The sequence below is a fragment of the Berghia stephanieae genome, chromosome 12 (assembly GCF_034508935.2).
Source record: "Berghia stephanieae isolate SIO BIC M18660-M18661 chromosome 12, UCSD_Bste_1.3, whole genome shotgun sequence".
NCBI classification, from domain to species: Eukaryota; Metazoa; Mollusca; class Gastropoda; order Nudibranchia; family Aeolidiidae; genus Berghia; species Berghia stephanieae.
Genome location: NC_088371.1, coordinates 6253037 through 6268340, shown reverse-complemented (window position 1 = coordinate 6268340; position 15304 = coordinate 6253037). Strand labels below are relative to the sequence as shown.

At 37.4% G+C, this 15304-nt stretch overlaps 1 protein-coding gene across 2 annotated transcripts; it reads right to left on the bottom strand.

Annotated features, from left to right (window-relative positions):
- Positions 1-6451: 6451 nt before the first annotated feature.
- Positions 6452-12565, bottom strand: LOC144958144 (uncharacterized). 2 transcript variants are annotated; one of them, XR_013642365.1, is made up of 4 exons: positions 12381-12565; positions 10533-10622; positions 7066-10134; positions 6452-6686 (listed from the first exon to the last, which is right to left on the bottom strand). XR_013642365.1 is itself a non-coding variant. In XM_078889891.1 (4 exons), exon 2 carries the CDS (start codon positions 11850-11852, stop codon positions 11034-11036), a length of 819 nt encoding a protein of 272 aa, XP_078746017.1. In that variant the 5' UTR covers positions 11853-11941; positions 12381-12556; the 3' UTR covers positions 6452-6686; positions 7066-10134; positions 10533-11033. The 2 variants fall into 2 exon arrangements, 1 of the variants encoding a protein (XP_078746017.1); XM_078889891.1 differs by having other exon boundaries at positions 10533-11941; positions 12381-12556.
- Between the last annotated feature and the right edge of the window lie 2739 nt (positions 12566-15304).

Sequence of the window (15304 nt, the reverse complement as noted above, 5' to 3'; positions counted from 1 at the left end):
GGCACCTGTGCTTGTGTCTGGATGAGAATGAGACTTAGTTTTAGGTGATCTCAAACTGAGTACACTGATAGTGTGCTCTTGGAGTCTACATCTATTCCTTATTTGAACCAATTCCCCTTTATCTGCCTTATTCTTGGATGCTTTAATTGTAATTCTAGACCTTTTTACTATCCAATTTTCTTCCTTTTTACAGGCGCTGATATGACCTTAATGTGTTGCATGCGCCATAAAACCCTTAAAAACAAAAAACAAAACATATTTGAATCAATTTTATTTTTGACTTACCTTTTTTGGGTGCTTTAAATGTAATTCTAGAATTTAGCTATCCCATTTTCTTCCTTTTTACCTGTGCTGTAAAACCCATAAAACGGAGCCCTCTGAAAGATTGCCTCTCTTTGTGAACATTAGGAGGTCAATTCTTGTCTTTCTAATCCATCTCCAGGGTTTGTTAGCTGATCCGGTTTCTATCTCCGTGTCCTCATGCAACGAATTCTTCCAGGATTCTAATTATACTTGTTCTTTTCTCTGTTTCTGTCCTCATCTTGGAGTGTAAACCGAGTTTATCTATTTTCTTTAGATAAAGGATGACAGCAATTAATTGCTCGTTACCCCTTTGATAGGTCACCAGTCTATCTGTGACAGACCCAGTGTGATAAATCACTGCTCGTTGGACAGAAGGGTTACAAAAATCTCGACTGCAGGCGGGATTGTTACTGATGCTGGGATCTGATTCATGGACTGAGGCTGTCCATAGTCTCAGATTAAAATGCGTCACGAGCTATTCATGAAGTCAGACTATGCAAAGTCTTAGACTAAACCGATCAAAATAAGCAAGAAGAGGAAATATAGATATGATTTCTGTGCTACTTCGCACGCGCAGCTGGAAAAGCAAAACATTTCTATGACGTTTTGTTATACTTTTCCGGGGAATTCCCAGTTAAAAATAAATTGACCTCTGGAGTCTGAGACTTCCCATACGTAGTCAGAGACAAAGTCTTTAGTCTACTTTTCGTAGGCTCGGACTTCCCCAAGTCGTGGACTACGAAGTCTCAGACTTTTTCATGGTCCGAGACTAATTATAAGTCTCGATCATTGAATCAGACGCCTTGTCCTCAGGTTGGGTCCTCTATTTCCCTGTATTCTGTTTTCCCAATCTATGTTTCTTTCGTCTTTGTTCTCGTTTGAGTTTGAGAATGCTTATTATTTTCCGGACCTGGTAGGGATCCTTGGCTGAGAGGGAAGCAGTCACATGTATACGTAGTTCCTTTTTTTTTGGAGAGATATTTTTTTTCCCCCTTGTAAATCATGTCTCTGATATGTAATGTTATAATTATTAGCCATTGTACATATTGAATTGTATATTTTGGGTGTATCCTTCAAAATGGGATCCTATGCTTGTGTGTGGATGGGGCTTTAAGGTACCTGATGTCACAACAGGCACTGAAATGACAATAGTGTAAGTGTAAGTGCTGTAAAATTCTCGAGTCAAACAGAAAATGGGGATTTGTTCAATGAGGAAGCAAAAGTTGGTCCCATAAGCTGGTTTTGAGGTTTGTTGAGAACACATTGCACGCTCCTCCAGCCTGTTACTGTTTATTTTGTGCCAGTTGGCACAAATAGCCTTTATTTGTCTGCACTTCTGTTTAAGGCTTTAAAATTTTGAGCTTTTATTTAGGGCAATATCCACTAACCTTGAACGTGCTCAAAGCACTTTACAAGGGATTCCTGGCCAACAGCAACATTTGACATTTAGGATGGGACATGACACCTGTTAGGCGATATTACAATTTTTTCGGACAGAGACAATGCTGTTTACGGCCAAGTACTCATTTTACACCGGAGTACGGTGAGAGAATGTGAGTAAAGAGCCTTCTCCAAGGACTCCAACTATGCGCCGAGCGAGGCTCGAACCCAGTACCTGGAACCCCAGTAATCAGTCTGAGGTTTGATCCCAGGGTTGGTGTTTTCGTTTGTATATAAGTAATATTCTTTCTGGTGGTTAAAAAAAAAAAGTAGTCCTTCAGAGCCTTCAGGCCCATAGTGCCGGAGTTATCCCGGTTTCTATAGTGTGAAATTGACAATAGCAATTGCTTGCTACCCTTTGGATAGGACGCTAGTCTATTGCAAAGTACTTTCCACCAAATCTAACAGACCCAGATACCCAATCATTGCTGGGTGGACAGGGGGGTCAGAAAAAATCTCAACTGCACCCGGGATCGATCTCCGTCCTTTTGCATGTGAAGTGATTGCTATACCAACTGAGCTATTGGGATCCCATCTGGTGGTTCAGTAAAGAAAAATATCCCTCAAACTGCAGTAAGTTCAGCATCTAATTTCGATGTCTAATCTCAGCTATAGCCTGCACAGAATGACTGATAGGCAACTTTCCAGAACAAGTTGTGGCAGTTTAGTAGCACCTGAGACTCAGTCAAGTCATAACATATTAGTATCAGTGAGTAGGACTGGGGGGGGGGGGGGGGGGGGGGGGTAGGTAAGGGCGATAGAAGTAATCACCAGTGCGGCTATGTTGTCTTGTGGTATGGCACTTGGAAGGTCCAGGGTTTGAGCCCCGCTCTGGGCGGTGCATAATTATTGCCCTTGGAAAGACTCAAATTCTCTAACTGAACTCAGGTGTAAAATGAGTACCTGGTATCTGTCGGGGGGAACCCCTATGTGTTAAGTGTTGCTGGGGGGGGGGGGGGGGGGGGGAGAACTGCCCAGATTGTCACAGGCTCCAGATTTTAAAATTATTTTTATCGAAAGAACATGTACATTGAATTTCAATGTTGAAATTTCTTCACAGAATAATTTGCTTTGATTTCCATTCAAAAAGGAAGACATTTTGAACAACACTAGCTGAATTCACATTTTAGAGGTACACTTTCTATGCTCCCAATTTGAAAGTGGAGATTAAAAACTTATTACAACGACACTGTAGACCGCTTAAGTAAGATAAACTCCCGGGGACCAGGAAAAAAAACTCAAGGGGAACAACCCTTCATCGACACAAACATTTGTTTAATCTATTTGTTATCCTCCTTTAATATAAAATGCATAGGAAAACAACACAGCTTCATGTAAAGATCGGCATAACTAAGAACTAAGAGTGACTTTTTATTTTCTTATTCTATGTCATCGTTCCCATGCAACTGGCATATGATAACCAAAATGCTTGGAAAGACAGGATGAGAATGAAAAAAAAAAAAAAAAAAAAAAAACAGTGGGAGAGATGAGACGCTATCATCACGAGCCTTGAGCGCGATGAGTGTCAGTCAGTCAAGTTCAGATTACCTCTTGGTGAATCTTTGAAACAAGCATAGTAAGAGTTAAGTGGGAAAGGGGGAGGAGAAGAGAGAGAGAGAGAGAGAGAGAGAGAGAGAGAGAGAGAGAGAGAGAGAGAGAGAGAGAGAGAGAGAGAGATATGGCAATGTGCATGGTGTAGAAGAAATAATGGGGAGGGAAGGGTAGAGATGATAGACAAAGGTCTTGACCCCAGTGGTATCTGTAGATGTCCTAGCTTGGTACCCCCATACCCATAGTCCCTCGCATGCTATGCATGACAAAGACACAAAGCTGACATGGCGGTTTGTTTTGTTTTTATAATTTTGCAACCAAATTCCCAAATGTTGAAAGCAAAAAACAACAAAATTTGTGATTGATTTTCGTAAAAACTGACAATAAGTTCACGAAAGAGGAAAAGCGTTGTGGGCCTGAATAATTAACAGAGATTAACTAAAAATATGATCATTACAAAAAGCTAACAAGATTTTTTAAAGCTGTTGCAGGCATGTCTACCCCCAATCTCAAATTTCAGGCACATTCTATGGGTAAAACCGCACATTCCAGGAACAATACATTTTCATAATATTACATCCTCCCACGTTCAATTCCCACTTGTGTCCACCTCGTTGCTTTGTTTATGAAATTGTAAGTATACCCATGTGTCAAGCTGTATAAAATGACCAATCGTGATGTATTTAAAAAGCTGTGAACACTTTTCACTATGTGGGTCACTTTAATCACATATTCCAATGTGACCAATGACCTCGAGAACATGGAAAGGTCACTACCATTATTATACTCAGCCCCTCGAAGCCCTTCTCTCGTGAACTTATTGTCAGTTCTTACGAAAATCAATAGCAAGTTTGTTTTTTTTTGAAAAATCCATGCAAATTGTGTTGTTTTTTGCTTGCAAAATTTTGGATTTTATTTTGCAAAAAAAGAAAAACCCACCATCCCAGGTAGCCTACTTGTATGTGTATAAAAGTTTTCGTCTGTTTTGGGGAATTCAACAATGACTAAGACTATGACACTTTTTTCATGTTTCTTTAATGCCATCAAGCACTAAGGGAAAAGATAGAATGAATGAATATGGCTGCACTGTCTATGGACGCTGTGAATGTGCGTTACTTTGAGTATGTCAGTCTGTTTTAGTATCCAGTAAGAAGATAAAGAGAAATTCAATAGAAGTACTGTAGATCCAAGAATAATACATCCCTGTATCCAAACTAAAGCACCTTACAAGTCCCATACCGACATTGCATTCGGGATACTCTCAAATGATTACAATTTAAACATAATATAATTGACAGGGTAAAATAATTTCTCATTCCTCAAAAATATATATCATCCCCTTGCTCGTCTCATGTCTGTTTTTATTTTTAGGGGATTACAGCACTTGCAACACAATTAGAACATTTCAGCGCCAGTAAAAAGGAAGAGGAAAGCTGAGGACAAATATGAGTGGAGGGCCCTTACTGCGAGGTCATCTCTCATGCCTCCTCTACGACCACCTCAGTGGGGAGAGGTGAAAAAGGAAAGTTTTAGATATGAAGTTAAAAGCACTAAAGAAAAGGACCGGATCAAATAGGGAAGTGAAGATTCCAAGAGCAATCCACCGATGTGCAAATTTGGACATTATCTAAAAACATATATTTATATTGAGCTTTATATAGTGCAATATCCACTAAAATGTGCTCAAAGTGATTTACAAGGGGTCCCTGGTCAACAGCAACATTTAACATGTAGGACGGGATATGACGTCTGTTAGGCGATATTACAATTTTTTGGACAAAGACAACTGTCAACGGCCAGGTACGCATTTTACACTGGAGTGCAGTGAGAGAATGTTAGTAATGAGTCTTTTCCAAGGACTCAACTATGCGCCGAGCGAGGCGCGAACACAGGACCTTCCGATCCGATAGCGAGTGTCATACCACAAGACCACATAGCCGCATCTAAAAGTCCCATCCAGTTAAGAGCAAAGGATCCCGCTATGAAGGACACTCAAATCTTTACAAAGTGCATCATTCAAAACTAATAACTACAATACAGGTAGTAGCACATACAGTAAGTGAGAGAGTGTTGATTTAATGCGCTTGCAACACATTTACATCATATCAGTATCTGCGCCGGTAAAAAGGAATTAAAGTGGATAGTAAAAACATTCTAGATGTACAATGAAAAGGGCTTGAGGAAAAGGTAAGACAAAGGGGAAAGGTTCAAATAGGGAACGGATGTAGATTCCAAGAGCATACAATCAGTTTCTCCGTTGATCACCTTAGTCTCACCCAGACATCAGCACAAGATCCCACAATGAGAAATACACTCAAATGTTTACAAATTAACAGTACACAGCAGAGAGATGATGTACAAGGAAAAAAAAATCTCCCAAAACTACTAAAATCTGACTGCTTCTCTCCCAGCCAGGAACTCTGACCAGGGTCAGGACAAAACCAAGTAATCTCATTCCAAGAAAGACAGAAAGCAATTGGACTACAGATACAGGGGGATAGAAGACACCGCAAGTATCTCCCTGCCCACTATGGGAAGTCGGAACCCCACCCAGAGTAACAGAGAGAAAATTTACAAGGAAGGAAATGACGTTTCAAAGATACTATACATGCGACTCTCCCTCCCTCCCAGGAAAAGAAAATGAGCAAAATCAATCAAGAACAAAGAAAGAGAGCATGGAAAAGGAAAACATATGGGGGGCAGAAGACACAGCAAGTGACCTCCTGCCAACCAGAGAGGTCAGAAGATTCCACTCATTTCCCTATGGTCTAATTCCAGGATGCAAAGCCACAAGGAGAGGATAAATGAAATAGGTTGATGGAAAGACAGCAGAACTGTGGACAGGAAGAATCCACTGGCCCAGGAATGGTCAACAATCCCTTTGCCTAGTTGGAACTCCATCGACCACATGTCCTATGAGGATGAAAGAGATAGCAAGAGTTAACTAAGCCTCCATCTATAATTAGAGGAGAATAATAAACACATCACTCATCGAAATTAAAGAAAGTGAACATTATCAAATAATAATAATACTCGAGTTACCATCACATACTTTAAAAAAAAGCTTGGAAACCAAAATACCTTTCTCTAAATGCGATGAGTGATGGAACAATTAAAGTAAAAAAATAATAAGGAAATGAGTAACAGAAGTCGAATATAAATTTTAAAATCAATGTTTTCTTTTTTCTTCGTTTTACATTTCGATCAAATATTTACATATATACATCAATTCAACATTAATAATGGCATTAGCATATCGATCATAAACAAGATCAACTTAACCGGTAGTGTAGACACACAGTCAAACAACCCATTTGCAGCGATCAAAATTGTATCAACGAACCCCAAACAATTGTCTTGAAGCCAGTCCCAATTCAACCACAAAGTCACACCTGGGAAAAACCATTACCAAATTATTGAGATGATATCAAAACAATTGGCATCAAAAATTATGATTATCAAAATTACAATTTACAAAATATATCCATAAATAGAAATTCTTAACATCTCATGAATAATAAAACATTATTATGGACTTGGTCTTTTTGTCAAAGACATAACATTAATGAACGTAAGGGTTGTTCTGGAGGGGGGGGGGGGGGGGGGGGGGGGGGGGGGAAGAATCTATAATGTAAATATGATTTATGAAACATACTATAATCAAACTAAAATTACATCCACAAAATCCAAGTAGAGAAGAAGAAAAAGAATAAGGAGAATAAGAATAATAAGAAGAAACAAAGACAGAAAAATAAATAATTAAATAATCACCTTGGACATGTTCGTGAGAAAATAATGAGGACCAATGTAGAATTTGTGACTTCTGACCTCAGGGACTGGCTGCAAGAGCTTCAACAGAAAGTATTCTCAAATATTAATAAATGCCAACTGAATTGGTGGAATAATGGAGAAAAGTTAGCTAAATAATCAAAATCCCCCATTTCCATACCTAGGTGTTATCGAAAAAAAAAAAAGACACCCAAGCCTTTATAGCAAACAACAGTGTTGTCATATAAAAGGAGGTACCTAGGTTAGCAAATGCATTTTAAAAAATTCCTTTGCAATTTATCATCAACTTAATGTGAAAACATCTATGATAATACTATGGAGAAAATGTGTAAAACAAACCCAATAACTGTAGATTGAGCAACTCCATCAATATTATAACTTATATCATCCTGGATCAGGTATAGGCAACTGATAAACACACTCCATTCTCGTTTATTTATTCTACCCTTGATCATTTCACCTCTCTGGATAGATCTGACTAAACTGGAGCACCCAGGCCAATCAAAATGCTTTGGGCTAAAAGGAATAAAAAAACAACTTAAAATAAAATGTAGGTACATCCCTCTATGAAATGACAAGATTGTTATACAAAATAATTTTAAAATGAGACTACAGGCTAGTGGTTTTCAACTCGAAGAGACAGGAAACAATTTAAGATTACAGCCCCATCCCCCAACCCAAAATCTTTTTACATATGAGTCTAACTCAATGGCAGCTCTCCTGAAGTTTTCGTGAAGAATTAAAATTACATTTCAGCGAAACAGATAAAGTAAAAATGACCAATGATAATCAATATCTCTATTTAATCAACAACCCCATCCCTCTTATAGTCTAAAAATATTCTAAACTTTGAGTAAGAAACTTAATTTTTGAAAGACAAAAGCAAAATCTGATAAAACAATTCCAGGAGTAAACATGAACACAAAGCTGAATGAGAGCTGCTATGTAAATTGTAGGGAAAAGGAAGTTATCCTATTTAAAGTTGGTATTTCTATTTAACTGCAGAAGTATACTAGAAAATAAGGAAACCATTCTAGTTCTAGACAATTAAGGTTTATTAAATTTCCATATCTATGAGAGAATCAAAATACAATGAGTTGAGCATAAAGAAAGTAATATTAATTACATTCAATTGAAGTGACTTTGCATCAGCCAATTTGGAGCATTTTGAGTTTTTTTCAGGCTTGTAGTTGACTACATTATTAGAGGATTTTTTTCAACATAAGAAATAACCCAGAAAACTAAATATAATCCAATTTGCCAAAAATCTTTAGAGGGAAAGTCACCCCAGTCCGTTCATAAGGGAGGGGGGGGGGGGGGGGGGGGGTCTGCATGCTGGATGATTTTTCCAACTTAAGCAATATACTAACCTAACTAATCAAAATCCATTTCTTGATAAAGTATGAAAAATAATAACAAAAAAAAATAAAAATAAAATAAACTCAAACTGAGTACTTTTTTTTTAAAGGTTGGAAAAAGCACCCAGCATGTGACAAAATATAGAAATATGGGCTTTCTCTGACCCTGGTCACAGATTAAACATATTACTACATAAAATACAGTTTTACTTACTTATCAGCTCAACATACTGGAATTTGTTCAATTAAAATAAGAGAAAAATATAAAATATCTTAAACCATAACTGATATCTATATATGCAGATGGCCCAGTAAAACTCCAACTATATCATCGTCCTTAATTCCAATCACAATTTATCTGTTAACATGAAACACAACAATAATTCATTAAAAAAAAAAAGACAATATGGGAGAAAATAATATCCTGATCATACCATCTATGTAAGCAGGGTCAAATGTACATGGATACAGTAAATTTAATGCCACACCTTCAATCAAGGCTCTTACCCAATCCCAAATTCATGAGTTCCTAAAAATAGCGGTTCAACAAAAATGTCCCATAATTCACTTGCATATATCTGAAAATCACACTGGCGATGATAAAGACGGACCAGACAGAAAATCCTCTCAGGATAAGAATCAGAAGGTGATGGACTTGAAAAGAAGTTACCGATAGAGAAAGAAAAAAATTAAATTTGTAAAAAATGTTTGTTTATGGCTAGCGAAAAAGAGATGCCAAACTGAACATAGAGAGTTGAAATTAAAATCCTTGAAAAAGAAGTATCCGTATAGATTCAAACTAAGACGGCATTTCCACAATATATTACAATAAAAAGGTAGTAAAAATACAAACCACTATAACCCTGTATGGCCCATCTTGAAGGAACTTTTTGATGTGAAAACCCCCAAGGAGTGGAACGTGGCAGAAAGCACACCCAAATGCCGTTGCTCCAGCTGCGATGATTAGGAGAACTGGTACTTTATTAAAGTGAAGATCCTCGTGGGTAAAGTTTCAAACAAACAAAATTAGTGGGTAAAGCAAAGCTGGAATAAAAATTTCAAAAGTTGAACCGGGAACAGCTTGATAAACATGACCAAAATAGGAACCATAAATGAGCACAGTAATCAATTTGAAATAACTATTGAGGACGGAGAGAGAGACTATATGGTAAAAGGTCCACTTAAATTACGTAAATAAAATTAAATTCAGCTCAAACTCCACATACCATATGACAATCTGTCAGGAAGGAATCAGATATGTGGACATAGCAATTTCAGAATCACATTCCTATGCTAAAGTAACATTTGCAATATCAACTACTGACTTTGAGCTGGAAATAGATGAGAAGTTGAACCTGGTGTGTGCACAGCTACAGCATGATGCAGAAACTAAAATTATTAATTATCTTCTTAATCTTAAATATCAAATTAAGAATCAGGTTCCTTATCAAAGATTTAGTATAATACAACAAAACAAGAAAAGAAACAGAAATAGCTTAACAGGACATTTTCATTGAACCGATTAAATATGATACTCAACCTGCCACAGCCAGACTTGTTATTCATTGTCATGAAAACGTGGCACACCACACCACGTAATCGTGTGTGAGGAACAGCCGAAACCCACAATCAAGGGGTGGATTCAAGACATGAATGACTTTCACCTCACATGGCCTTTTCTTCCTGATGAACGCTGCATGATAAAAGCAAAAATAAGTGCACTCGGTTGTCTCGATAAAGAGGAAGAAATTATCCTTAGAACAAAATTAACTGATAGTACAAATAATATTAGAAAAAAAATTAATTAACCTTAGGTCCATGCACCATAGCATGCTTAACAAGTTAAAAGTTTAAAAAACATTTTTTGTTTATACAAATTATGTTAAATTCTAACTTAATGCAATAGTCTAGAAACGAAAAAAGTATGTTAAAAAAATAATTATACTTTCAATAAAAAAAACCTTTTCTAGCACTCTATCAAAGGCAATGTGCCATATAATAATAAAAATAAAAATATTAAAAACAATATTTTTTAAAAGAGAGAGAGAGAGAGAGAGAGAGAGAGAGACAACATTCATTGAAATTTCTTACCGAATAAGACCTAAAGTCTCTTCCATACCCAAAGCAACCCCAGAGACCAATCATGTTGGTCAGTGCAAGCAGGGCTACTCAAACCCACACCTAGAAAGATAAAGTGTAATTCTTTAGAAACAAAAAAAAAAAAAAAAAAAAAAAACTTACAATATACAACATCCACCAGTTGGGTCAAATGAAAAAAAATATATAATCACATTTACATTTCTTTACAATCAGCTAAGATAGCTGAAACCAATACAGTTCAATACATGCAATAAGCTATGGATTAAACATAATAATTAGCAAATCTTGGGTCTTGACACGCCTGGTCCTGGGCTGCTCCATCAATGTCAACTGCAATTACACAGAACTTCAACCTTCACAGCTTTATCGTCATGTGGTTGACCGAGGTAGGTTTGCACCGTTTTTTAAGGTATTGGATCACCCTATAATAATGTTAATAAGTCGGCAGGTTTTAATAATACTGTCTGAAATATGTAAAATCTCACGTCGTAATTAACTCAAACAAGATTTATGTGCCAATTTGGAACAGTGAGCACAAAATTCTAAACTAGCAGATCCACCATTCACATGTAGGCACACTCCGGCTTTTTTCAAGTTTTCATTGATTCGACGAGCTCTCTTTTGAGGAACAGATTCATAGCTATGATCATCACTTACTGATCTTTTTTTACCAATCAACGTAGCGGATAACTTAACCTCATTCACATTTGAAATATTTTTTAAGAGACTGGACAGTGAACTTGAATTGACCAAGACTGATTTGAGATATTCAACTTCCTCCTCCAGTTCCGACATGTTGCTTTGCATTATCTTATTTTCTGACGTCAACTTTGCATTGCCACTCCTCAATGTTGAAATTTCATCTTCCAAACTTTTGATGTAAGCCTTCTTCTTTTCTCTGTTTATCTTAGCCTGAATTGCATTTTTTCTAGACTTATCCTCTGGAACGTCCACATGTTGAACCTTTATGAGCTTGAGGGTTTTGTTTTTATTTGATGAAGGCAAAAACATTTCTGAGGAGTTGTAGAATTCTAAGGCATGTTTGTATTGAACATCCTCTTCTGTGATTAGGTCATCAGCAAAAGTGACATTGTCAGTATTAGAGTTAACTACTGGGTCCTCGGGTATGTGAGTAGGTGATGTCGTGTAGGAAGAAGAGGGTGAGTATTGATCAATGTCGAAATCTATATCTTCAACATTCACGTCCAAAACATCCATATTTGTCAATTTTTGCTGGGCAGACGAGAGAACAAGGGTGGCATCTTCTTCAACAGCTCGATTGGGACTTGAAGCAGGTGATGAATCAGACATCCCACTATCGGATCCGTGCCACGGGGAAAGTTTCTTTGCAATTTCGGTACCTTCAACTGGCTGGAATCCCTCCAATGGGTAGGACACATCTGTTGAAGCACAAGCTAAAAAATCATCATCTGAACTTGAGTTTAATGCCGAAGCTAAACTAAGATCATCACCAAATACTGGGTTCTTTATCTTTGACTCGGGTTCAAAAAGATCATCTACATTCAACCCACAAGAACCAGCATTTCCTCTTTCATATTCGAAGAGGAAATCCTGGTCCAAAAATTCTAATTCAAAATCAAGCCCGGCCATTTTTGAAATATTCAGATTTGGGTATTAAAATTATTACTTCTGAGCTTACTTATTATAATGAGACAAAAATTGTGATAATCAGTCGTAAACCAAATTAAACTTCAAGTTCAAGGCAGAATCACAGTTCAAGTGCAGCGTGAATGTGAATCAACTGAATCTGGTGTCACTTTGTCTTTGTTAGAATTCTGTTTTACCAATAATGGTATCAAACGAATATCATACACTTACACAGAATTTAAGGAGAAAACGGCAAAATTATTCAAAGTCCTAATAGGAATATAACACTGTGTCTTTCTTCGCTCCAGGTAAGGTGCAGGAATGATGACTAAAATGACTGAAATGTTGCTTGCACCACAGTTATTTTCTTCGTTGTCACGTTGCAACAAGACATATTCCTACGCCACACATCAAACGTTCAACCGACGTCGCAGAAGCAGCACTGCCAGAATAATTTCGTAAAATATGCCAAAAAAATAAACCCTCACAAAGATGGCCAAATGGTATTTTAAACCATATAAAAAGTAGAAGTAGAAGTAAATTTTTCTTTTCTCACCCCGTTTACTGCATGCACTACACGTGAAGAAGTTGTAAAATTACTAGGGATCGACATAGACTACCAACTAAAATTTGATTTACACATTAAAACTATCTGCCGTAAAGCTTCTCAGCAATTAAATGTCTTAAAAAGGCTTGGAAAATTGAAAAATTGAACAAGTTAACAATATTTCACTCTTTTGTATTGTCAAATTTCAATTTCTGTCCACTAGCTTGGCATTTCTGTTCTAAAACTAATTGTGATAAATTTGAAAGGATACAAGAAAGAGCACTGCGTTTTATTTATGAAGATGACAAAAAATCCTACGACCAATTACTTTCAAAGGCCAAAGTCCCCTTCCTACAAATAAGACGAATGAGAACAATTGCTTTGGAAACGTTTAAAATTTTATACAAAATTGCCGCTCCTTGTCTATCTGATATGGTCATTTTGAAAAATAACAGATACAATTTTAGATATTCAAACCTCCTTGATATTCCAAGGGTCAGAACAACGTCTGATGGCAAAAGATCTTTCAGATATTCTGCTGCAGTGCTTTGGAATGAACTTCCCGAGCACATCAGGAAAATTTCAAATTTTAATGTTTTCAAAAATCATATCCTCTCATGGAATGGCCAGCCATGCAAATGTAATATTTGTAATTAATCTAACCGTGCACACACACACACACACACACACACACACACACACACACATATATATATATATATATATATATATATATATATATATATATATATATATATATATATATATATATGAATTGTCATGTTGTCTTTCATATAATGAAAATGTTTCCCTTCCTTCTCCTCCTCCTCCACCTCCTCCTCCTCCTCCTCCTCCTCCTCCTCCTCCTCCTCCTCATCATCATCATCATCATCATCTTCATTCTCCGCATCCCTCCCCCTCCTCAGCTCCTCCTCCTCCTCCTGCTCCTCCTTGTTCTTGTTCTTGTTCTTTTTGTTCTTGTTCTTGTTCTTCTTGTTCTTGTTCTTGTTCTTCTTGTTCTTGTTCTTGTTGTTGTTGTTCTTGTTCTTGTTCTTGTCCTTGTTCTTCTTCTTCTTCTTCTTCTTCTTCTTCTTCTTCTTCTTCTTCTTCTTCTTCTTCTTCTTCTTCTTCTTCTCCCTCTTCTCTTTCGTCTTCAATTAGTGAATTTCACAAGTCCACTTACTTACTTATCCGAACCAGCGACCACCTGAGCTCTAGCCCTTCGGTCTTGTGCCATGACGTAGAAGTTAGACGTCTTTTGTAGTTGTTCCAGGTGACTATAAAGTGTGTTACTGATGCTTGGATTTGGTGGGAGGAATGTGCATCTCAGATCTTCAGAGGGTTGACATTCAAGCAAGTGGTGTGTTACTGTTTCATTGGGGTGTTGACATAGGGGGCAGGAGGGGGAAGTGTCTTTTGTAATTTTGCTTAAATGGTTGTTGAGCGGTATGTGTTGTGTTCTTAGTTGAAAGATGATGCTTTGCTGGTGTCTTCTGAGCTTATTTAGGCAATCAGTCTTTACAGGAGTGGTCATATGGGAAAACATACATCTTCCCGTGGTGCTCATTGCCCAACTGTTCATCCATTCTTCTCTCTTATTTGTTTTGATTATTTGTTTCGCTGTGTCTAAGGATACTGGAAATGATGGTTGTAAAAGCGTTGATCCGAGTCTGGCTAGTCCGTCTGCATTGTCATTTCCTGGTATATTTGAATGTCCCGGTATCCACTGGAGAGATAAGTCTACTCTGTGTGTTGTAAGGAATTCATCTAGTTGAGATCTTAAACTATTGAACGTTGAGGAGAGTTTATCTAAATCGAGAGCTTGGAGAACCGATTTGGAGTCTGTGAAGATGACAGTGTTTTGAAGTTTTGAAGGGTTTAGCTGGAAAACAGAAGAGAGGTGTCGCAGTGAGGCTTCTATTGCAACTGCCTCTGCCTCGTAGTTTGAGCAGGAGCTTCCGCAAGAATTGTGGATTTTATCACAGGTTTTATCTGGGTATTCTACTACAAACCCATACCCAGCATTTTTAGTTCCTTTGTGGGCAGATCCATCTGTGTAAACATGTATCCAGTTGTCTGGGTATTCTTGTATTGTCTTCATTGCTAATGTTTGTATATCTGATTTGTTTCTATTTCTTGTTGTTTCTTCTACGAGGTTAGTCTTTAGTTTTGGAAGTTTTAGTTCGGCGTATGGAGGTTTTTGACTGATTAAAATAGATTTTTCTCTGTTTTCTGGGAGTCTGTGTCTTTCATTCAAGTTGTTAGCAATGTGTAGCAGGGATTTTTGTTTTAATCTTGTTCTTGGTTTCCATTTCTCTGCCAGAATTCTGTTTGGATGGTTTTCCTCTTTTCGTTTGTATCTTTCAACCATTTCAAGCACTGCTGATTCTCTGCGAAGTCCAAGTGGTTCCACATTAGTATGTATTTCACATGCTGCTGTGGGTGTCGATCTCAGGGCACCGGAGATGAAGCGAAGGGCTTGGTTTTGTACTCTGTCCAAGGTTTTGTGTGTGTTTTTACTACCTACATTTTGGAGGGCTAAATTGTAGTCCATGACGGAACGCACATAGCCTAAATAGAGTTGTCGAAGCGAGTTTTTGTCTGCTCC

What these genes read in the sequence shown, in the direction of transcription:
- LOC144958144 (XM_078889891.1), bottom strand. Translation starts at nt 11,852, where the DNA reads ATGTCTGATTCATCACCTGCTTCAAGTCCCAATCGAGCTGTTGAAGAA.